At 35.0% G+C, this 11,046-nt stretch overlaps 2 protein-coding genes across 2 annotated transcripts; both read left to right on the top strand.

The window, feature by feature from the left end:
- Positions 1–209: 209 nt before the first annotated feature.
- On the top strand, positions 210–1,759 carry LOC18028113 (nematode resistance protein-like HSPRO2). The gene has a single exon (XM_006411181.2). It carries the CDS (start codon positions 304–306, stop codon positions 1,618–1,620), a length of 1,317 nt encoding a protein of 438 aa, XP_006411244.1. The 5' UTR covers positions 210–303; the 3' UTR covers positions 1,621–1,759.
- A 527-nt stretch (positions 1,760–2,286) lies between these two features.
- Positions 2,287–4,318, top strand: LOC18028112 (eukaryotic translation initiation factor 3 subunit F). The gene is made up of 6 exons (XM_006411180.2): positions 2,287–2,610; positions 2,892–2,971; positions 3,085–3,314; positions 3,561–3,682; positions 3,780–3,893; positions 3,991–4,318. Exons 1-6 carry the CDS (start codon positions 2,365–2,367, stop codon positions 4,078–4,080), a joined length of 882 nt encoding a protein of 293 aa, XP_006411243.2. The 5' UTR covers positions 2,287–2,364; the 3' UTR covers positions 4,081–4,318.
- Positions 4,319–11,046: the final 6,728 nt, after the last annotated feature.

The raw sequence follows: 11,046 nt of genomic DNA, 5'->3' as shown, positions 1-11,046 counted from the left end.
CTAAATAAATAAATTAAAATTTGAAAATAACCTTAAGGAACTAAAAAAAAAAAAGAGACCGCGTCTCTCTACGCTGACTTTGAAAATAGTCGCGTCGGTCTAATTCCACACGCCTTTTCCCCTTCCCCTATCCACTTCCACACCTCCCTTCCTCTCTCTCTATCCATTTCTCTCTCTATATATATACTCTCACCTCGTATCATTCCACTCATCGAAAATCCAATTCAATTCTTTAACCAAAACTAAAACAGAGTTTCGAAAAGATATAGAAAAAAAAAAATACAAAACGCAGAGAGGAAGAAAATGGTTGATATGGATTGGAAGACGAAGATGGTATCATCGGATTTACCAAGCAACTCACCTAAGCTTTCTTCAAAGCTCCACGTCACTATTCCGTCTCCGTTCAAGGTCCCTGTCTCCTCCTCTCCCATCTCCTGCTCCGCACCCGCCGCTTGCTCTGCCTACGAGCTCTACCTCCGCCTCCCGGAGCTTAGAAAGCTCTGGTCATCTCGTGATTTTCCTACCTGGACGCCTGAACCGATTCTCAAACCGGCTCTCCAGGCCTTGGAGATCACTTTCCGATTGGTTTTAGCCGTTTGTTCCGACACCAGACCGTACATCAACCACCGCGAATGGAACCGACGGTTGGATTCGCTTCTCACGAACCAGATCCAGCTCGTGTCAGCGATCTGCGAGGAGGAAGAGGAGGAAGAAGAAGAAGAAGGTGGATCAGCTCCAGTCGGCGATGGACGGAGCTCGCTTAGCCTGCTCCCGCAGCTAGCCACGTGGCGGAAATCGGAGGCTATTGGGAAGAAGGTCTTGTGTACGATCGATAACGAGATGCGTCGGTGTAAGTACACGCTCGGTCTCGGGGAACAAAACATCGCCGGTAAACCGAATCTCCGGTACGACGCGATTTGTCGACCGGAGGAGCTATACCGGCTAAAGGATAACCCATTCGCGGATCATATCGATAACCAGGAGAATCAAACGCTCTATATCCTTCACCAGATCCTCGAGTCGTGGATCCACGCATCTGGGAATCTCCTAAACCGAATCGTCTCGAGTATCGAGGAAGGAAGATTCGGGAAAGCCTCCAACGATGTGTTCATACTCGAGAGGATCTGGAAGCTTCTCGCGGAGATCGAGGATCTTCATATTCTAATGGATCCGGAGGATTTTCTCAAATTGAAGAAGCAGTTACAGATCAAATCGACGGGGAAAAACGACGCGTTTTGTTTCAGATCTAAAGGATTGGTGGAGATGATGAAGATGTCCAAGGATCTGAGACAGAAAGTGCCGGCGGTTCTGGAGGTTGAGGTTGATCCCACCGGAGGACCGAGATTGCAGGAGGCGGCGATGAGGCTGTACGCGAGGAAAGGAGATTGCGATAAGATACATCTGCTTCAGGGGATGCAGGCGGTTGAAGCGGCGGCGAAGAGTTTCTTCTTCGCGTATAGGCAGCTTGTGGCGGCGATGATGGGAAGCGCGGAGACGAACGCGACGGCGAGTCAGGAGTCGTGTGACTCACTGAGTCAGATATTCATGGAGCCGACGTATTTCCCGAGTCTTGACGCGGCTAAGACGTTCCTAGGAGAGTTTTGGAGCCATTTGGGATGAAGAAACGAGGAACAAACAATTTTTTTTTTTTTTTTTAATTTTAAATCCCGCTTGCTATTTATATAATTTGATTAGATGTAATGTAAGTTACTGAAAATTTTGGAACATCATATTTGAATACAAATTCATTTTTATATAATCTTTCGATTTTTTACTTAACAATCCACATTTGAGAAGTATACTTGTGTCTTAATCCCGAAAATGGATGGTCAGTCAGGTAACGAGTAACGACTAATCTTATGCTGATTAATCGTCGTCAACGAATCAGCACCTACCGTTTTTAGATGTAAGTATAAGATGAAAACACATTTTCACTATTATTATTGTTATTAGATGATAATCAAACAAAAATTAAACTAAACTAGTCAACTAGATGCGGTGTAACACGGAAATATCAAACGGATGATGACTAAACAAAATCCTCAAATAAAAAACATGCAAGTTACGTAGGATCAGTACCACTGTATGAGACGACATTGTCTTAAACAAACTGTGAGGTTATTGTGCACGTGTAAATGGTTTTCCCATAATTAACACCTTCGTAATATTAGAGGAATGTTTTATTGAGACTTTTCGTTTGTCCAAGTAAACATTAAATGGGCTAAGTAAATAGGCCCATTAGCTGCTAACTTATCTCCGCAGAATTACATGAGTCTTCTTCTTTCCTCCTCTTTCGCTCGCATCGAAAGCCCTAAATCTCCACTCTCGCGCCTTTTGCCGTTCTCGGTTCTCAGAATCTCAACCATGGCGGCGGCGAGCGAGCACACCGTCTTGCAGTTCGTGGCTCCGTCATCGACAGCCTCCGCGACTACCCCTGTGCTCACGGCGAGGATCCATCCTCTCGTTATCTTTAACGTCTGTGACTGCTTCGTGAGACGTCCCGACTCGGCCGAACGAGTCATCGGCACTCTGCTCGGATCTATCCTACCTGACGGAACTGTCGATATCCGCAATTCATACGCCGTTCCTCACAATGAATCTTCCGATCAGGTTCGACTTTTGACCTCTGATGCTCCTCCTTCCTCTCGAATTCTAGATCTGTTTAGTGATTAGATATGATTTTTGCTTGTGAGAATGTGAGGTAAATAAGAGATGTGTAGACGAATTTAGTCAGTTTCAATACTGTTCGATACAGCTAGCAGATGAGATTATTTTAAAATTAGCGATTCATTTTAAAATTAGCGATTCAATGTTCTTAAAGATCATTACATTTTGTGTATTTTGTTTGATTTAGCTTTTCTGGGTTTGTGAATGGTCTCCTATGGATGCAGGTTGCTGTGGATATTGATTACCACCACAATATGTTAGCTTCGCACCTCAAGGTGAATCCAAAGGAAGTAATGGTTGGCTGGTACTACTCAATTTCACTCATAGTCCCTTAACTTATTAGTATTCTGTTTGGGATAGAGAATTAGTTCTCAATTTGGAAAGCTGATAAAAACAACTTACTTTATTGATCTGCAGGTATTCTACTGGTTTTGGGGTCAATGGAGGTAGTGCACTGATTCATGATTTCTATGCTAGAGAAGCTACCAACCCAGTTCACCTAACTGTGGACACTGGTTTTACAAATGGTGAGGGTACCATAAAAGCTTTCGTCTCTTCGAACCTTTCACTTGGTGATAGGCAACTCGCTGCACAGTTTCAAGAGATTCCTGTTGATCTCCGCATGGTTGAGGCTGAGAGAGTCGGATGTGAGTATTCACACTCTGATTTATCTTCGATATCGGACTTTATTAGTAACCAGTTCCATATACGTATATGTCTTAGTACTTCAGATTCTTCATGCTTGATTACAGTATCTAGAGATTGTCTCTCGAATGGTTGTGAATGAGTGAATTAAACTGAGGAACTTATTAGTCTTTGTGTGTTTCAACCATTTATGGATTTATCGTTTCTTAGTTCTGACTGATTAAGAAAACAACTATTTGATTCTGCAGTCGATGTCCTGAAGGCAACATCTGTTGACAAACTCCCAAATGACTTGGAAGGAATGGAGCTAACAATGGAGAGGCTGTTGACTTTGATCAACGACGTCTACAAATATGTCGATAGTGTCGTGGTGAGCTTATTATATCCTTTTATGTTAAAACAGTCTGTCAAGTAATCCAGCATAGATGAATATGATCTTTGATACATAGTTTGATGAAATTTCTCAGGAAGGTCAAACATCTCCAGACAACAATATAGGACGATTCATTGCAGATGCAGTAGCCTCCCTTCCCAAACTACCCCCACAAGTGTTCGATAACCTCGTGAATGATAGTCTCCAGGTAAAATGATCGCAAATCTCAAAGCCATAGTAAAGCACGTTATAAAAAAATGAAAACTAATGGATGTGTATTGGTTTTTTTTGGTCTGTTGTTACAGGACCAGTTGCTTCTGTTGTACCTATCAAGCATAACAAGGACACAGTTAAGTCTAGCGGAGAAGCTAAACACAGCTGCTCAAATGCTGTAATAAGCTTTTTGAAACACAAGGGTTTTGCTAAAAAAGTGGGAAGGGTTGCTTTTAGTTTCAACTTTATTTTTGTTGTTTTCACAAGCTTGTGTAAGATTCAGTCTCTTGTTGTAGCTTTCCTAAATTGCAATTCAGAAAAGAGACAAAAGGCTCAGTTTCATGAGTTAAAGAAGGAGATTTAGTGGGTCTTAAAGAAGATACATGAATATGAGCTATATATTCTTCTTTTTTTTTCAAAGAGCTCTATATTATTTTTTGTAATTTGCACCATCGCTAATTGATAAATTAACCTATGCTCAGAATTCCGGGTCCTGGGCTGATTATACAATGAAAAATTTACTCTCTTGGGAATGTTACGTTGAAGAATGGAATGATTTCAATATGTTACCCACACCGACGTCTAGTGAAATTTGTGTAGTCACATGATTCATTTGAATAAACATATAAAAAATGATCGTTAAGCTCAAATTTTCGAACGACATGGAATCAAGAATGTCTCAAAATTATAAAAGAAAAATTGTCGATCCTATTCTTACTTCTCATCCTCTTCATCGTCCCTATAACTTCTAGAACCTCGTCTTCATCAGAGACAAAATCAATTTCAAGAAAGCTTGTCTTTACTTTGCGAAAAAACTAAATAAAACGAGCTCGTACTAGATATGATGTTTACAGAAAGATAATAAATAAATAATAATAGACTACATAGTTATGATTTTGGATTGTTTTGAAAAGCTTTTTAAAAAACGATGTTTAAGCAAGCAGAAACCGTATACGCGATGCTTAATAGTCATACAAAACATATTTGCTTTCTCAGTAAAGATACAATACGGTTTCTCAACATACAAACCATATACAGAGAATATGCGGATCAGCGGATGTATATATCAAATTTAACAATATGTGTAGGCCGGTGTGTAGATGGGTCAACATTAAAGGCATGCATGCACTTGTAATGTAAGTGAGCAACTTGCATACATTGTTCACAGTAATCTAACTTATCATTCCACTTCACCAACCTTGACTCTATGGGTTATTGGTCGTCTTAGCCCCAGCTTTTTCTTTTCTTTATGTCGACGCAGAATCATACGTCTTCTTGTCTGAACCAATCTATTAATATTCGAATCATCTTATTTACGATCATTTCCAATTAATCTCACGATTTTATCAATTGAACTTTTTCCCTTTATGACTCAGCGTTTAGGATATCCCAAATAATCCAGCTCGGTTCGAATTTTCAACACGATCGACCTCATATTCTGACCTTAATAGTTCTAGAAATGAACTTTCATAAATCATAATACAGTAAAACCTCTATAAATTAATACTAGATAAATTAATAATCACTATAAATTAATAAATTTTGTTGGTCCCAAGTCGGGTCAATGTAAAAATACATCAATTTCGATAAGATAATAAGATAATAATTTTTTTTAAAACTTTTATATAAATATATGGTCCCAATAAAAATATAAATTAATAATTATATAAATTTATGTAAATATATGTAAATTTATTATTCTAAAATATGACTAACGCATTCTTTTTTAGTTAAAGTTGAAATCTCATTGGTTCTCATCTATCTAATTATCATATCAGTAGCTCTTATTGCTGTTTTACTATATACAATCAAAATTTATGATGATTTTTTGATGTGATAATTGATTTTCTTACATGTAAATATTTTAAATGTATTGTAGTGTTATCTTCAATTTTATCATCAATAATACTGATAGTAGCCATAGGTTTTGATAAATTTTAAACTTATGAACATGTATATTTTTTATATGGACAATCCAATATGGTGAAAAACTATTTTATTGTGATGATTATAATTTTTAATCGTAATTTAAATTATGAAATTTGTTAAAATTTTAAACTATAATATTATTCCAAATAAATTTGTAGAAAATTATATGCGAAAAACAACTTTTCTCTATAAATTAATAATTATTAATTTATAGATCACGACAAATTAATAAAATATCATTGTCTTAACATTATTAATTTATAGAGGTTTTACTGGTGTAACTAAATGAACCACCCAGTCCCTTACGTGAAATATTATCACATGATCTCTCTATTCACATTAAAACATATGGTCCCGTTTTAAACCTAACGATTCAAACAAATTATTTTTTGAGCTACATAGATTGGTAATATGTATTTAAATACGTACAAGCTAGATTATCGAATGTCTCCATATACTTTCGTGCAGGTACACAAGACATAAACGACAAGTATACGGAGAGACATAAAAGAAAACTGAAAAAATAGGTTTATTTTAAATTAGTTTATAGGAAACATATCATTATTATTTATCCTAGGTAAGTAGGTATGGCTATTTTTTAATGGTTAGTTGTTTTATAATGTATATGTCACAATCAATCCCTCGTATAGTACTAGTAGTAGGAGTAGTAGGACACTAGCAGTATTGGTGGTTATGCAGCTGTCCTGAACAATTTCGCTTTGTATTCATGTATTTTGGAAAAACAATTATATACTAGCTAATTACAACTTACCAGAGGGTTGGATTCTTTCTTTTGTCACCAAATTAGGTTTGGGTTCGATGCATTTACATGATGTGATGGGTTTCAATATATAAAAAGAGTATTTTGTCGATTAATTACCAACAATACCAATACTAATTTTGATCATCCGTGACAATAAAATATGCAGAGGGTATAAGCACGTGTAGTCAGTCCATACGAACGGGTTTTTCAACCATTTCTTCTTTTGCCATATATCAATTATCAAATGTTCCATTTCAAATGATTTGAAGAGAGTTTATTATCTTTTCTTTTTGTGTGGTAATAAAACACGACAATTTGGAGACAAATTTATTACGCTGATGAATGAACATAGCTGAAAAAACGGAATTTGAGAAAGAATGAAAAGAAAGAGATAAATTTTTTATTTTAAGTTATAGCTGATGTTGAAGGAAGAATAAAAATGAATTGGACGAACAATGCCTTGGTTCAAAGTATGTTGTTACATGCATTTAGTTAGCGGTACATGAACCCATGTTTTCAAGTATATATACATGCTATTGCTACTAATTATAAAATATGTACAAAAATATTTTGTGCACCAATGGGGTCTTGTCAAAGGTTTGACTTATGTTCGTGATAATAATAAATTATGCGAGAATCTGAAATTCCTATTTTAAATGGGAATATATATTATTTATGTTCAGGCGTGAGATAAAAATCAAGGCCGCAGAAAATGGTACCATTTTAAAGGTCATCCCCACAAACGATCGTGCGTGGGTGCCCTTTATGCATAAAAAAAAATATGATTTTATATTTTATAAAGGTAAATAAATTATGATTCAGAAAAATATGATTTTATAAATTTTTGATATATATATATATATATATATATTTTGTGACATCCCGATCCGCCCTCCTTTTAGGGACCAGGCGCGGACCGGCGATATCAATCTTAACTCCCCCAACCGCCCTTTCCAGTGAGTCCAACGCCCTCTCTAGGTCCGTAGGCTCAACGTCTTCTCTAGGTCTGTTGGCCCACCACTGTCCGACGGTCGGAAGTCGTTAGTTTGGAAGGCATGTAAGACTTATCTACTGTTCCTGCAATCACCACATGATCTTTCTCCATGCTTTGTCTTCACTCGCACGGTACCGCAGAGTACTTCCCGGTAGGTCACCCATCCTGAAATTACTCCAGCATCAGCACGTTTAATTTTGGAATTCTCTCAGCACACTTGACCAAAAAAGATAAATGCACTTTGTTGACATATATAGCCAAATCAATTCTTATAAGCTTTTCCGACTACCCAGAAATCGGGATGTTACATATATTGTAATGTTAAATTTGACTACAACTTGTATATGATCTCTAGACAAAATTAAGCATTACGGACATCTAATTTTTAATTATAAATTCAAAATATAGTACAAACTTACCGTGGATATATATTGTGGATGAAACTATTTGTGGAGAGGTTAAATCAATACTTTGAATATTAGACTTCGAATTCCCGAGTAAGAAGGACAAAAGATTGAAACTTATCTACTTCGAATTTTTCTACAAGAACTATAATGGTGAGATGAGGACGTGTATGTTTTTTTTTTACGTTTTAATGAGTTTAGATGGTGGCCATTAGGAGATGCGCGGAGGTGGCACAACTGCATCAAAGGTATTGGTTATCATCCAATCTTTTCTATTTTCATGATCTGTCGTCTGTCGATATTGAGAATCTGAAAAGATTACATCAAAAAGAAAAAATTTGTAGAATATAAAGAGAAAAAAGATGTATTGCTTTCTGCCTGAAATTAATCTAATCTGGTCCATTAGAAGAGTACATCAGTACAGCACCGGACAGTTGTAGTGGGCGACGAGACATGACGAGAAACTTTTTCTTTCCCTTCATTTTTAGATCATTTTTTATTGGGCCAATGTCAAAACAATAATTTCTTGCCTTTGGTGTTTATTTGTGATACTTTTTTCAAAATATGAAAATAAACATTTTTCTTTTCGTTTAGAAAATGCACTTGCAGCTCATAAACGCTAAATGCAAACATGAAGTCTGTTCTGTTTATCTTTATAATTAATACTATAATTTTGATTACAAGGCTAAATATTGTAGTTTAGTATGAGGGAAATTAATTATCTAGTGGTTTAAGAAGATTTGTCATGTGTGGCAAAACCATATTTTGTTGGAATAAGCTTGAAAGAAACTTGAAGTGCAAGTTTTCTAATCCTAATCAAAAGTTAGGATTAGAAAAGAAAATTTAGGATTTATCTAAAAGGAAATTTAGGAGTTATCTAAAAGGAAATTTGTTTATCTATTGGAATTAGGAGTTAGCTAATCCATTCTCTATATAAGAAGTTGCAGAGTTGTTGCAAATACTTATGAGTTGAGAGAGAGAGATTTGAGAGCCTTTAGTTTTTGAGTGATTTTTTTAAAAGTTAATAAAAGAGAGTTATTCTTTTACAAATCTGTGTTCTTAAACTTCTTTGAATTCTATATATTTGACTGTTTGCTGTGATTTAATTATACTTAATTATGTAAACCATTTACATGCTGAGATTCAAGCCTTTTGATTTGTAAAAAAATGATTTTTTAAAAATGAACAAATATCAGATTTTAAAGGGAAAAAATATAGTCATCAATCATTTATTGGCGTTTTATGATTATGTTCTTGTTTGTTATTAATTAATGATTTACTGTGAATAGTCTATGGATAATATTTAAAAATCTTTGTCGTTAATAAAATTTCAATGAGCAGGATGTGACCAATTTAAAAAATGTAAAAATCACAATCATGTTAATGGGGTTTGATGTGATCAATGGAGAAAAAAGAAGAAGTTCTCTAATTGGAAAGGACAATTTCTTTTTCGCCAACAATGGGAAGAAGTTTTAAATAATTAAACAAACAAAAGTATCCAACAAAAAGTATAAATCCAATAGATTAATAAATAAATTATATTATAGTTAGAAAGCGGCGCCCTTCGAAATGGGTGGATAGCCAAGTGTGGCTTGTCTGTTGTTTTATTATGTACCCAACAAACTTAATCGTCAAAATGGTCTGCACAACACAAGTCTACAACAGTAATTTTGGTTTAGCCTTTTCATCCCTTTCGATTATTTCCTAAACCATATTCAAAATTTATGAGTGTGTGTGTGTAATTTACTAATTGTGTAGCCACGTCCCGTTCTTACTTCCTTGCTTCCGATTATATTTCTCTTCTCACACCACAACCATATTTTACAAGTTTATTGACTCGCTAATTATATAAACTCCTACTTATGAGTTATGACATAAATATTGTGATTGATTAGTTCTGTTCTTTTTGTAATATAAGAACTGGTTCAAAATAGGTCATGATTTGATGGTCCAATTTTATTAATTTACAGGTTATTCCGAGTTTTTTGTTTTTAATCAGCCAAATATGTTTTGGCCCCATCGGGTTTGCAGCTCTATTTGCTGTCGTATAGTTTCGAATTCTCAAAACCTGAGTAATTCCAACCTTAATAGTTTATATCGATCTACATGTTTCAACTCATCAAAATATCCCAAAATGCACCAAATTGTGTATTAAACTCCAATGATCTTGACTTTTGAATATCCCACACTTAACAGTTGATATAGACCAACGTGTATAAATATCTAAAGTTAAATTGGTTACGAGTGCTGATTTGTAATTTCATACATATTTTAGTCTGTTATCCCGTCGAAGAAACTAGCTAGTTTCTGTTATATACGCAGTATACTACTCTTTTAAAATTAAATGACAAGATTTTTTGTTTGTTACCAATAACCTATGGACTTTTGACTCGCAAAGTTTCTAGACAGGAGACCAAAACAATATAGTTTGCGAGATTTTTTGTTCATTAAACTAAACAGAATAGTATAACAACCATTTTAATTTACCTGAATTCACACATTTTTCGTAGAGAACATCTTACTTTAGGTATTAAAACCCAATACAAAATACATTCAATATTCGGAAAATAAAAGCTTGGCTTGAACTGTCAACCTGTCATACACGTGGTAGATCTCAAAGCTACGTCTTAATCTTGCGATAGAGAAACTAATCTAACAAAATTAATATTTATTTATAGAGAAACTAATCTAACAAAATTTATATTTACTTCTATCACCGGACAACTAAATTATACTTTTGATCAACAACTAAATTATTTATAGTTTCATATATATTCAAGACAATTCTTAGTGTTTCCAAAGGACGAGGGATGATACAAATTTTGTAATGTGGCGCACATATATACTAATAAATCAATCCCGATTAATTACGATTTTTAATAATCCTGATTGATCATGGATTCAGATCAACTTTCCCGAATAGTACAATGTTATTTTTGTAACAATTTGTATTATTGCTTTGTAAAAATAAAACAATCTGTTTTATTTTGCATTTTTTGTTTTGTCTAATTCGCATGTTTTATACGCTCAAAATTTATTCAGTAATATTCACCCTGTT

The sequence above is a fragment of the Eutrema salsugineum genome, unplaced genomic scaffold (assembly GCF_000478725.1).
Source record: "Eutrema salsugineum unplaced genomic scaffold, Eutsalg1_0 scaffold_10, whole genome shotgun sequence".
NCBI classification, from domain to species: Eukaryota; Viridiplantae; Streptophyta; class Magnoliopsida; order Brassicales; family Brassicaceae; genus Eutrema; species Eutrema salsugineum.
Note: the sequence above shows the minus strand (reverse complement) of the source record. Positions and strands in the feature narration are given on the sequence as shown.